This window comes from Lemur catta, chromosome 14 (genome assembly GCF_020740605.2).
Source record: "Lemur catta isolate mLemCat1 chromosome 14, mLemCat1.pri, whole genome shotgun sequence".
NCBI lineage: Eukaryota > Metazoa > Chordata > Mammalia > Primates > Lemuridae > Lemur > Lemur catta.
This window is the reverse complement of record NC_059141.1, coordinates 56,647,910-56,661,129: the sequence shown is the minus strand read 5'-3', so window position 1 is coordinate 56,661,129 and position 13,220 is coordinate 56,647,910. Positions and strand designations below refer to the sequence as shown.

At 51.5% G+C, this 13,220-nt stretch overlaps 1 protein-coding gene across 1 annotated transcript in view; it reads left to right on the top strand.

Moving 5' to 3' along the window:
• Window positions 1-9,882, top strand: part of ANTXRL (ANTXR like) — a 51,477-nt gene extending 41,595 nt beyond the window's left edge. The window contains exon 17 of the mRNA XM_045569012.1: window positions 8,841-9,882. Coding sequence (XP_045424968.1) covers window positions 8,841-9,110 — 270 coding nt within the window. The 3' untranslated portion in view covers window positions 9,111-9,882. The remainder of the gene's footprint in view (window positions 1-8,840) is intronic.
• The last annotated feature ends 3,338 nt before the right edge of the window (window positions 9,883-13,220 follow it).

Below are 13,220 nucleotides of genomic sequence, written 5' to 3'. Positions count from 1 at the left end.
ATTTTTTCAAAAAAACAACTTTTCATTTCATTTTTTAGTATATTTTTAGTTACTTCATTTAGTCAGCTCCGATCTTCATTGTTTCTTCCCTTATACTAATTTGGGTTTGGTTTGTTCTTACTTTTCTAGTTCCTGGAGGTGCACCATTAAATTGTTCATTTGAAATCTTTCCACGTGCTTGAGATAGGCAAATTTCCCTCTTAGCACTACTTTTGCTATATCTCATATATTTTGACATATTGTGTTTTCATTTTCATATAGAAATTTTTTATTTCCTTTTTAATTCCATTGACACAATGGTTGCTCAGGATCATGTTGTTGGCTTTCCATGTACTTGTACAGTTTTCAAAGTTCCTCTTGTTATTGATTTCTAGTTTTATTCCATTGTGGTCTGAGAAGACATTTGGTATGATTTTGATTTTCTAAAACTTTGTTGAGACTTGTTTTGTGGCCTAACATATAGTCTATCCTGGAGAATGTTCTATGGGCCAATGAGGAGAATGTGTGTTCTGTAGGTGTTGGAAGTAATGTTCTGTAGGTGTCTGTTAGCTCTATTTGGTCTAAAGTGTTGTTTAAATACAATTTTTCCTTCTTTATTTTCTTTCTAGATGATCTGACTAATGGTGACAGTGGCGTGTTGAAGTCCCCAACTATTATTGTATTGGTATCTATCTGTCCCTTTAGATCTCATAATATTTGCTTTAAATATCTGAGTGTGGTAGTGTTGGGTGCATATATATTTAGAATTGTTACATCCTCCTGATGAATTGATTATTTTGTCATTGTATAATATGAGCTTCTCTGTCACTTTTTAATGATTTTGGCTTCAAGTCCTTTATCTGATATATGTATAGCTACTTCTGTTCGCTTTTGGTTTCTGTTTGTGTGTAATAACTTTTTCCTTCCCTTTAATTTCATTCTAAATGTATCCTTAAGGGTGAAGTGAGTTTATTGTAGGCAGCATGTAGCTGGGTCAGTGTTTAAATCTATTCAGCCAGTCTATATCTTTTAAGTGGAAAATTTAATTCATTTATATTCAAAATTATTATTGATAATGAGGACTTATTTTTATCATCTGGTTAATTGTTTTCTGATTTGTTTATATGTTCTTTGTTCCTTTCTTTCTCTCTTGCTGTATATCATTATGATTTGGTGGTTTTCTGTAATGGTAACATTTAAGTCCTTTTTCTTCCTCATTTCTGTGTTTGCTCTACCGTTGAGTTTTATGATTTCATGTGTTTTCGTGATGGTAGATATCATCCTTTTGCCTCCAGGTGTAGGACACCTTAAGTACTTCTTGTAAGGCTTGTCTAATGGTGATGAATTCCCTCATTTTTTGCTTGTCTGGAAAGATGTTATTTTTCTTTCTTTTATGAAGGATGACTTTGCTGGGTATAGTACTGTTGGCTAACAGTTGTTTTCTTTCAGCACTGTGAGTATATCATCTCATTCTCTCCTGGCTTGTAAGGTTTCTGCTGAGACGTTTGCTATTAGTCTGATGGGGGTTCCCTTATATGTGACTAGATGCTTTTCTCTTGCTGTTTTTAGAATTCTCTATTCGTTTTTGATTTTTGACAGTTTGACTATAATGTGTTGTGGAGAAGACCTTTTTGAGTTGTAACTATTTGAGAATTCCTAAGCTTCCTATATCTCAATGTCTAAATCTCTTGCTAAACTTTGGAAATTTTCAGACACTATTTCATTAAAGAGATTTTCTATGCCTTTGGTCTCATCTTCTTTCTGGAACACCCAAAATTCATGTGTTTGATCACTTTATGGTGTCCCATATGTTACATAGGCTTTGTTCATTGTTTTTAATCCTTTTTTTAATTTTGTCTGACTGGGCTATTTCAAAGACCTGCCTTCAAGTTCTGAGATTCTTTCTTCTTTTTGTTCTAGTGTATTGTTAAAACACTTGAATGAATGAATATTTTATTTCATTCATTGAATTCTTTAGTTCCAGGATTTCTGTTTGATTCTTTTTTTAGATATCTATTATCTCTGTTGAATTTCTCATTCATATCCTCAGTTGCTTTTCTGATTTTTTGTATTGTTTATTTTTGTCTTTTTGTATTTCACTGAGACTCTTTAATGTCATTATTTTGAATTCTTTTTCTTGTGTTTTGTACATTTCTTTTTCATAGGAATCTGTTGCTGGAGAATTATTGTGTTCCTTTGGAAGTGTCATGTTTCCTTGTTTAGTCATTTTTTTGTGTGTCTTTATATTAATGTCTAGGCATCAGGTGTTACAGTTGCTTCTTCAAATTGTTTGGATTGGCTTTCATAGGGAAGCATTTTTCCTGATGATGTATCTATGGTATGGATTGGGTAGGACACTTTAGCTTTGATTCTGGGTGTGAGAAGTAATGTAGTGTCTGCATGATTTCTTCACCTATAAGCAGCATCAGAGGTGTATGATTTCCTCAGTACTGAGATTACAGTTGTTAGGGGAGGTTGTGGTGAAGTTTTGCTTGGAACAGGGATGTCAGGTGGGCCTGTCCTCAGGCCCCAATGGTGGCAGTGGCAGGGTAAGCAGGCCCTGGGGAGTGTACAGGCACCAATGTCAGTGGGTCCAAACAGGCTTATTCTTAGGCCTCTAGATGGCTCCAGGTGACTTGCTTAGGCACTGGCAGTTTTGGCGGTAGACTGGATGGGTAGGTAGGTCCTTGGTCCCCTTGGCAGCATATGTGGAGTGTGAAATGGCAGTAGCAGTGGCCAGACAACCCTCAGACTCCAAAGCAGCATGCAATGGTGTTAGTAATGATGCAATGGGTTGGTGGGCCAGACCCTAGGCCCCCAAGGTGTGTGCAGATGGGTGCAGGCTGTGGTGGCAGTAGTAGGCTAGGCTGGGTGGTTCCATCATCAGGGCCCTGCGAGGAGTACCCAGATATGGTAGTGGACAGGGTGGGGCAATCCTCTGGTCCCTGGGGAATGTGCTTGGGCACTGGCGTGGGTGGTGCTGGGCTGGGTGGGCCTGTCCTCAGGCCCTCTGTAGTGTACTCAGGTGCTGGGGGACTGCCAGGTCCCCCAGTGGAGTGCTTGGGTGGCTGCAGCAGTTGTAGCAGTAGGTGTGGGAAGCATATGCTAAGGGCACATGCAAGTGCTTTGTGGCCCTGCTGCTTGGGGAGGTGGGGGGGTAACAGTAGTTGCAGCCATAGGGAGGTGGTTCTCAGGCTCTGGGGAGCATGAGCTTTGGTCTCTGGCAGTGATGGCAGCAGCATAGGTAGCAGCAGCAAGGAAAGCCAGTAATAGGGCACATGCAAATACATGGTGGCTCTGCTGCTGAAGGGGGCAGGGTCACTGCCAGTGGCAAATGTTTTGTCCCTGGCAGCAGTGGCAGCAGCTGCAGGAGCAGCAGCAGAGGTTGGCAGCCCTACTGCTGGATGCGTGGGGTTGCTGTCTGCAGTAGCCACCCCAAGCAGATGTTTCTCGGACTCTAAGGAGTGCACACCTGGGCCGCTTTTGTTCCAGAGGCAGCCTCCCCAGTGTGCTGTACCACCCATTCCTTGCGGTGCAGGACGCTGTGAGTGCTAGAGTTCTGGGGCCCCTGCTGTTGCCGTGGTTCCACTGGTGTTGTGCCATTGCAGCCCTCCAGGTGGATGTAAGGGGATGTAAATTAAGCTGCAAGGATGTGGAGGTACAGGGGCTGTTGGCCTCCAGGGCAGGATGCAGTCCGGTGGAGACTGGGCTCTCAACATGGCAAAGTGCTACAGCTGCACTTTGGGGATGTGTGAGACCCAGTGTGAGCTCTCTCTTCAGGGCAATGTCATTGCATGATTTCCAGGCAGTTCTGTATGTCAGTCTCAGGGCCCACTGGGGTCGAGGTGTTCTCCCATGGCTAGGGTTACAGGAGTCTGTGGTGGGAATGCAGACCACTGGGGAGCTCTGGGGAGCTCTCGCTTACGCTTTTCCCACACTGGGGAGCCTCTCTGGGTTCCCAACCAATCCTGGCTCAGCTGGCTGCCTTCCCACCACTGCTGTGTCTCAGGTGTTTCCCATTATTTCTCTGTTGAATTCCAGGATTCTCTCTTAGGTGCTCTATTTGAAGTGAGATTATCTACTTGGTATTTTGTTTTTTCTCTGTGGAGGAGGTAAGTGCCAGATGCCTCTAGTCAGCCATCTCGAAGCCCCTCCAACCTCATGGAGTTCTATTTTGGATCCCAATTCTGACACCTTATCTCGCAACATACTAAAATAAATTCCAAATAGTTTAGAAAGTACGTGTGTGTGTGTGTGTGTGTGTGTGTGTGTGTGTATGGCATTACTAATGATAACTGCAATAAAATACAAGTAAATATTTGATTTCAGCATAAACATCTAGGTAAGCATAAAAGTAGTATAAGGAATTTACAAAGGAAAATATTCATGGATTATTCATATTCATTAACTCAGCAAAAATTTATTCTATATCAGAGGCTGGAGAGACAGAATGAACCACAAGAAGAATGTCCCCCTGTCATAGCAGGGCTTACATTTTCTCTGGAGAATGTCAGATGGTGACAGTGCTGTCCAGAGAATTAAAAGTCATGGGCATGTGAGCAAATGCCTGGTTGGCCACAGAGGACTCCCTTGAGGGAGAAGGGCTTTGCGAGGGGATGGGGGTGACATTTAAACTCAGAAAAAATTGATAAGAATTAGTCAGTGGAGTGCAAATTAGGGGGAATTCCTTCCAACAGACAGTGCAAATGTCCAGGTTTGGCTTGGACTTGGTGAACCAAGAGGCAGGAAATCAAATACAGTCTCCATCAATTCAGTAGTCATAGTGTCACACACTTGTGGGGTGTGAGAGACAGACGAGTGTCAGCCCTGCAGGTTGGAGTGTTGACAGAAGTAATCTTTCCAGAAGCAGCTGTTGTCCTGTGTCTGGGTTCACAGGTACAGAGCTCTCTGTTGATGAATGAATGAATGAATGAATGAGTGATCACTTCTGGTCAGACGTGGTTCTGTGAATGGACTTTTGGTCTTTTCTCTGACACGAGGAAGCACTTCAGATCTGATGTGTACGAAGCACAGGAATCTGTCTTGGGGGTATCTGTGGAGGGATGAGAAGTCCCTTTGGTATTTTCGAGGGTGGCCACAGAAGAACGTGGCTCAGTCAAGTTGAGTTGCTTAACCTCTCCAAGTATCATCTTTCTCATGTCAAAAAGAAAAAGGATAACATAAAACTCCACCATCCCAAAAATGTAGTTATAAAGAATGCCAGGTCACACCATGATGAGGCTGCAGGCATGGCAGGTGACCCTGTGTAGGCAGATGACCAGCAGCTCCTGGGGCTCTGTCACCAGATCCCATGCAGGCCCAGCTGCTGGTCACCTGCACCTGGCAGTGTTTGCCCACTCCACCATCAGCACTGATTGGGACAGTTCTGGCGACGTGGCTATCTGGGATGTCAGGAGAGCACCCTGGGCCCTGTCACTGGCAGCTCCTCCTCCCACAGAAAGAAGCACAGCCAGCCCTCCCAGCAACGCCACCGATCCTCCAGGCGGGGGGCAGGGAGAGGAAGAGAAGGGGCCACCTTCTTCAGGGCACGGCATCATCCTTTCGAGTTCGCGTCATGACTCCCAACCGTGCCAGACAGGGTTTGAGGAGGGCTTAAGCAGACTGGACTCAGCCTGGCCACCGGGACAGCCCAGAGATGCAAGGGGGATGGGCACCAGGCCCAAGGGACAGAGGAGAGTGTGACCAGCAGTAAAAACCTTCTCCAGGCCTTAGTAGAGGTGGGGGGTGGGAGCTTCTGGGCCCCCCTTTCAGAGCCATCCCTGTGAGGCCTGGACTGTGACCCATACATCCTGATGACGTGTCCTGGCTCTGGGGACAGCTAGCTCATGGTCGGGAGGGGGTGGTGGTGGTGTGGCTGAGCCTGTTCTGAGCTCTGAGGAGAGGTGGAGGGAGCCATCCCTGTGCCTCCAGGCTGAGGTCTTTGGCCATGCCTGTAGATGCTCTGTCACTCTTGCTCTGGGCTCAGCCCTGAGCTTGGTGTGTGACCTCAGGCAGGGAGGGCCAAGGTCCTGCAAGGTGAGAGAGTCCCCAACCCTGTGCCAGAAGTGGGTGGGGGGAGAGGATGCCTACCTTACTGCTGGGGAAAAAGCCCAACACTCGGGCTTTGGGGAAGGCAGCCTGGCAGAGGCAGCATCAGGGCTGAGACCCGGGCTCGGGATGGCTCAGTTTGGACATGCAAAATGGAGGGGCAAGGAGGAGGACCCTCACAGCCTAGAGAGGTAGGTCTTCTAGTAGCTGGGGCTGTGGGTGCCTGGGGGCAGGGTGGGGACAGCCCAGAGCCTGGTGGGGAAGGTCTGGGAGTACAGGGCTGGGCACAGGGACTGGATCATGTCTACAGTGGGGACATCTCTGAAGGATGTGAGCTGGGTGTGAAGATGGTTCTGGAAGGACTGGATTGGTGGGAGCGGAGCCAGGGAGGCCAGGGCACACACTTGAGTTGTCCTAAGAAGGGAGCCTGAAGCCCTGACCCAGGAGGGCCAGGAGGAGGGTGGCCAGGCTGCTGCAGACACAGGTGGCTAGGACACGGTCTGAGGGGGCACAAGGGGAAGGTGAGCATCATCCTGGGGCCAGCAGGACAGGGCCGGTGAGCGCAGGTGCCAGGGCGGGTCTGGAGGGGAAGGGCCAGTGTCTATGGAGAGAGTCCAGTAAGAGAAAGCAGCATCGGGGCCTTTGTCTCCAGATGCCCCAGGTGAGGCTGTGCGCATGAGTGACAGGCCCAGGCAAGCCCCACGTCTGCTCCCTCCATGGAGCACCTAGGGGAATGGAGGGTTTCCTGGGGACCAACAGGCCCAGGCTGGCCCAGTAGGGCACCGGTGGGATCCCGGCAGCCCGGGGAGAGTGGGCTTGAGTAGAGAAGGCTCTCAGCAGGCGCCAGGGCCAGGGAAACCCAGGCAGTGCTGGGCTGCAGTCCCCTCCGTGCACATGGTGGCCCATTTCACAGACGGGGAGGTCGAGGCAAAGTACCATGCCCCTGGGCAACCTGGGAGCCCTTTTCAGCCCCACAGCCGCAGATGCTGGAGGTGATGCAGGTACAGCTCTGATGTGTGCAGAACAGGGACAGGCGCTCCTAGAGGACGCTGGTCATTCCCACATTGGGCCTGAGCCCTCCAGTGTAATTTGGGAGCTTTCATACCTAGGCCCAGACCGTGCATAAGATGTCATGGTCGCTAACCTGTGCCACAAGACGTGTTCAGAGTACACAGAAGAAAGAAATTATCAATTATTCTGAAAGAGGTTGGTTTGTGTCTGTGTCCCATCTTGTTTGGACTGGCCCATGTGACCCCCGGGGCAGTGTCCCTGGGCAATGTGACCCTGGGCAGTGTGACAGGCCTCTCCTTAGACCCCCTGCAGGTCATACAGGCCAGGAGGCAGGAGCCCTGCCATCCCAGCCCCCAGGGCACAGTCCCTAGGGACAGAGGAGGAAAGATAGAGCCTCAGACTCAGGAACAGGACTGGAGGAGAAGCGTGACAATGGCACAGCACAACTGGAGTGGCCCGGCAGGGCAGTCACTTTAGCTGGGAATAAGGGTTACGGGCCTCAGGGAGGATGACATGCTTGCGCTGAGACTGAAAAGCTGAACAGGGTTCACTGGGCGGACACGACAAGGAGAGGCACTCCAGGAACATGAACTTGGAAATGAGAGTGCTCAGGCGCTCTGAGAAAGACTTTGTCTGACTGCATACTAAGCCCCTAGAGAGCAGCCTTGGGGGGACATAACAATTCTCCTTGAACATGCCAAGGTCTCAATTTTTTTCATGCTTACAAGGTGGCTTCTGGAACTCCAGTCATCACATCCATATTCCAGGCAGCAAGAACAAGGCAAAAGGCAAAGGAGCCCTCTCTAAAGCACTGACCAACAATTCCTATCTATAGTCCATTTGCCATCATTTATTCTGGGGCCACTTTGCTCAGCAGGGCACACTGGGAAATATTTTACACCTGAGAGCACATTGCCTGCTCCCCAAAAATCAAAATCAGGTGTCCATTATTAAGGAAGGCAGGAAGGGGTGACTGATCAGCGTTTGGTGTTGCTGCACCCATTTTAGAGATGGGAAAACCATTCCCGAGAGACTGAGTGACTTTCCTGAGGTCAGAGAGAGGATTGGACCCCAGCGCCTAAGACCCCTTACTTAGAGTGACACTTAGGGCTTTTCTAAAAGGCCCAAATCAAATCTTCAGACAGGCTTGTAGAGACAGTAGAGAAAGTGACATCACAGACAGACACGCAGAGGAGACAGCCTGTGTGTGGCTGGGGCTGTCCAGGTGGTGTGCTGGCCACCTTGGCTGGTGTGTGCCCAGCGTGAAAGCAAAGCACTTGGAACTGCAGAGAGAGTTTGCCCTCCCCAGGGGTCTGGATCAGTCTCTTCCTAAAGCAAGGGAACCGTGGAGCTGCTGCCACCCAAGTCTGCCCCCACCCGCCCTTGCCCAGGGCCCTGCAGCCAGGCCTAAGGGCTGTGGTGAGGCTCCCCCTGCCACACACGCTCGCCAGAACCTCTGGGCAATGCCGGGCCACAGAGAGAACGGGGCCTCCTGCTCCCTGCTCCCCAGGCTGCCAGCTCAGTGGCACGCAGACAAGGTCAACCACAGAGCAAAGGCAACCAGAGTCACCATGCCCGGGGCAGCCTGGGGAAGGCAGGGTGGACATTCAATGCCTGACCTGAGTCTGGAAGGAGGAGCGAGGCTGGAGGCCAGCACCCGGGGGGAGCAGGAGGACCAGCAAGGCCCCCTCATCAGTCCTGACGGGTCCTGAGCCCGACCCCCTGGAGCCAGACAGCCACGGCCTTCCAGGCCCAATCCCAATGCCATCTCGGTGACCCTGTCTCTCCTCTCTTCCTCACAGGGCAGGTGCCTCAGCTTACCCCTGATGCAGCCCCAGTGTGCACCGTGCAGCCCAAAGATCTGCTTTCCACCCAGCCAGGAGTGCCTTCCGCTAGCGCAGGCACCGTGCAGCTCAAAGCTCTGCCTTCCACCCAGCCAGGAGTGCCGCCCCCTCACCTGGTCGTCCAGGTGCCACTACCTTCCCGCCAGCTGCTCAAGGCCTCCGTCTAGGATGCTGCCGCTGCCCTGTCGCCCTGCCCGCAGACCCCATTTCTGCCTCCCACCCCCATAACCTGACCTCTAAGGCACCAAACACCCACGATTAACAGGCCTTTGTCTGCCAAATTGGACATATACATTGAGTCTTGGTTTACTGTCAGAAGAGTTGGAATTTGTTGCTGATCAGACAGAGTTCGTCCCTGGGGAGCCCGCACCTCATGTGAGCTGTGTCTACACTGCCCCTGCTGGGACAGCCAGCCTGGTGTCCTGTGCGTGTAGGGCGTGGGCGGGTCCCAAGGGCTCAAACACATGGGGTCTTATCGCCACATTTTCTGCAGAGAAAAGCTCATAAATTCATTGAAATATGAATACGATGCTGTGTCTCCTTCCCTAGATTTTGCAAAGAGAAATCCTTAAATTTCTCATTCTCTGAACTCCTCCTTCCTGGTTTCCATTTTTTGGCTACCCCAATTCTGCACGTGTCGAAGAAGGAGGCAAGGCCCTTTCTGGAAATGTGACTTCTCTTTCCAGATACCCCACAGTGTCCCCAAGCCCAGGAGGATTCAAAGGAATCCTCCACATGTCACTAGAGAACATAAACGCCCCTTGTAAGCCATTTGCCCCATAGAAGAAACCCCGTTACTGACAGGGGCGGGGTTTAGCCGCAGTGTCTTGCCCGGCCGCCTGTGCACACAGTGCCGGTGTGACTGCCCAGGGCACCGCTCTCAGGCCATAGGCACCCAACTTGGGACTGCTGCATATGTCAAGAAGGGACCCCAGGGGGAACTTGCCCAAGGTCACCCAGTTGTCCCTAATGCATCTTAACAGTGAACAGCTCTCCACACCCCCCCCCCCGTCTCTTTTAATGTACTATTTATGCTTTTCAGTGGAATGTTTGAAAGGCAACTGCAAGTTAAAGATACGGCAGCTTTGGGTTTTAAACAGCATTGGTAGATCAGGTTGGATAGTGGTGACCACGCTGTCCCTCATGTTTAAAGAAAATAAAAAGGTTTGACCGAAGCCTTGCATATGTGTGTGGGGGCATTGTTTGGGGGCTTTCTCCAGGTCACGTGACATTGACCTTCAAAGCATTCATCCCAGGGAGCTGCTCCTCCTGGCCCCCTTCTCTGTCCTGCACCTTCCTGTCCTGCCAGGGCTTGGATCACAGCAGGGTCCCGCCCACTGCCAGGATGGGACCTGGGCCTGTTCCTGGGACTCTGCACTCCCCAAAAGCACATCCGTCTCCCAAGCGGGTCACCAGAGGCTTTCCCAGGCCCACGGTGCCAGGCACAAGGCACTGCAGAGACATCAGCCGGGTCAAAGTCCAGGAAATGGAAGAGAGAGCTGCAACCCCTGGGGACGGGGAGGACTCAGCCGTTTGGTTTTGCCCCATTTGGAGACTCACTCCCAGAGCTACCGTGGGTGCTGAAGAGAACGAGTGCCCCTGCACACCCCACTTCCTGACGTTCTTCCTGGGATGTGACACCCAGCTCAGTCACTTTTTCATTTTGATTTGGTTTCTATACAGTTTTGGTTCCACAAAGGATACCCACCTCTGCCCTGTAACTACAGGGATTTACACCCGACTGCTGGACAGGTGGCGATTTATGGCAAGGGAGCCTGGTACCTGGAGGGCAGGCTCTGGCCCACCTGCAGCCCCATGGGGCAGGGTCCAGAGAGGCGGGTCACAGGCCCCTGCAGGTGTGGGGTGCGACGGGCAGCCCCCAGCAGCCCCCACTGGTCCTATGTGGCCCAGGCCCAGCTGCCTGACGCCAGCAGTCACGTGTAGTTGTGCCCTGGGCAGCCTCCGGCAGCCACACAGGTGCCGGGAACGCTGGGCCTTTCACGGCTCAGGAGTGAAAGTTCATGGTGCTCGTGACACCAAGAGAAGCCTGGGAAACCTTTCACTGGGCAGCAGAGGGTTAAAATACCAGACAGTGTGGGGAGAGACTTCATCTTTTCCTCACAGCTGGAACATTTGGGCTGTCCGTGACTGGTGACAGCTCTGTTCCTGGCCTGAGGGGCTCAAGCCCACCTTCCTGAAGCTGGGCTGCACTCCTGGGTCATCCACGGGTAAGCGTGGAGGTGGTGGGTGCCCATCTCTGCCTCTCTGAACCCCGCAGGGCAAGACAGACACTCAGTTCATAAGGAGCTTGATGTGATCCTGGCTAAAATCAACACAGCTGTTTATTTTTTATTTTATTGTTTTAGCAGCAGGGTCTCGCTCTGTTACCTGGGTTGGAGTGCAGTGGCGTCATCATAGCTCACTGTAGCCTCCAACTCTGGCTCAAGTGATCCTCCTGCCTCAGCCTCCCAAGTAGCTGGGGCTACAGGTGCGTGTCACCATGCCTGGCTTATTTTTTTTTGTAGAGACGTCGTCTCACTCTGTTGCCCAGGCTAGACTTGAACTCCTAGTCTCAAGCAACCCTCCCACCTTGGCCTCCCTAAGTTTTGGGATTACAGACTTGAGCCACTAAGCACAGCCCTCATATCTGTTTATTAATGGGGGTTAAGAGCCCTTGTGTTTTAGCCAATAGGAACCAGAGCTTGGGCCCCTCACTCTTCCTCCTCCCTCAAGGGGGGATGTGTAGCTTAAGAAGGTGAGATTGGAGACATCAGAGGAAAGGAACCCTCCACCCTGCCACCCATGGAGACCCTCCCAGACTCTCTGTGGTGAGCAGTGACAGGAGGCAGCAGGAAGAGGGAATTCTGGTGGCCCTCCCCTCCTGGCTCCTCTCTCCCTGCGGCCTCCATTCCAGCTGAACTGGTCCCTCTGGTTTGGCATCAGTCAGGGGACTCCTCACCCCAGTGAAGAGGGAACAGGGGCACAGCCCTCCGTCACGCCTGACTTGCAGGTGGGCTGCCTTTTGTCCCACTGCCCCCTCCCTGGGGGAGCAGGATACTTTTAGAAAACAAGTCTCACATCAGAGCTGCCTGAAACAGAAATGTACAAGGAAATATGGTGAGAATTTTGATTCTTTATTTTAGAGTAGAACTGTAAGAGTGCACATTTCTGCCTTGATCACGATTTCCCAGCCTCCAGAAGTGTGAGGAATAACTTCCTGTTGTTCATAAGCTGCCCAGTTTCTGGTAGTTTGTAGCAGCCCAGACTAAGACACAGTGGGGAACTGTGGCCTGAAGGCAACCTCTCTTCCCTCTTGTGTCAAGACTGACACTCCTGAGAGGTGACGCTCACTGTCTCTGAATGAGGGGGTTGGGATGGGAGATGGGGAGGGCAGAGGTCAGGGGTTAGAGAGGCCACCTGCAATTGCCGGACACCACAAGGGTGGCTGGGTGGTGACTAGGCCTGGAGAAGCAGCTTCACCGGAGCCACCAGGACTGACACTGACAGGCCCATGCAGGACAGACACTGGGTGACTCAGGGGCAGCCTTGGGGGCCTTCTGGATGCAGCACTTTGGTCCAACCCTGGAGAAGGAGGAGCACTTCTGGAGCATATGAAAAATATCCTTAAATAGCAAGAATTCCATTTCTAAATTGTGAGGTTTTTGGATGAACCACAAACCTTGTAACAATGTCAAAGACCACTTTGGAATATTCCCCCAGCTTGGGTTTACGTTCACTTCTTCTATCAGCTGGGGAATTCCTATGGAAAAGGTTAAGAGAACCTGCCCTGAGGGTTGTCTACGTGGGAGACACCAGCCTGCCCCTGCCTGGGGGCTGTGCAGAGGCAGAGCCCAAGAGAGAACCAGAGGGCAGGGCTGCCTCTGGCCCAGGTGGCCTTGGCTCTGCCCCTCCCCTATCCTGCATCTTCCCCCAGCCCAGCCCACCTCTGCCTCTCTGTGTGCTGGGCTGCCCCACCGTCCCTGGTTACTCATCCTCTGCTCAGACCGCTGGCAGAGGTCGAGCAGCTGTTCCCCAGGGCCACGTCGCTGGGGGACTCTAATCACCACCCTGTGTCAAGGTGTCCATGCTTGGTCCGACCACTAGGTCATATCATGCAAATACCTCTGCTGTCTGGCCCAGCCTGCGTGTGGCCGTGGGCTGAGCAGGCGCCTCCCAAGTTGTCTTCAACATGCTAAAGAGCCTGTCCCCTCTGTCAGCCAGTGAGTGGCCCCTCACACCTGCCTCCTGCTGTCCGCGAAGCTGGGCCATGTGTGCACGAGGGAGCCGCTCCGTGTCTGCGTCCCCGCCCCAGCACCGGCCCTGCACCTGGGTGTGTGC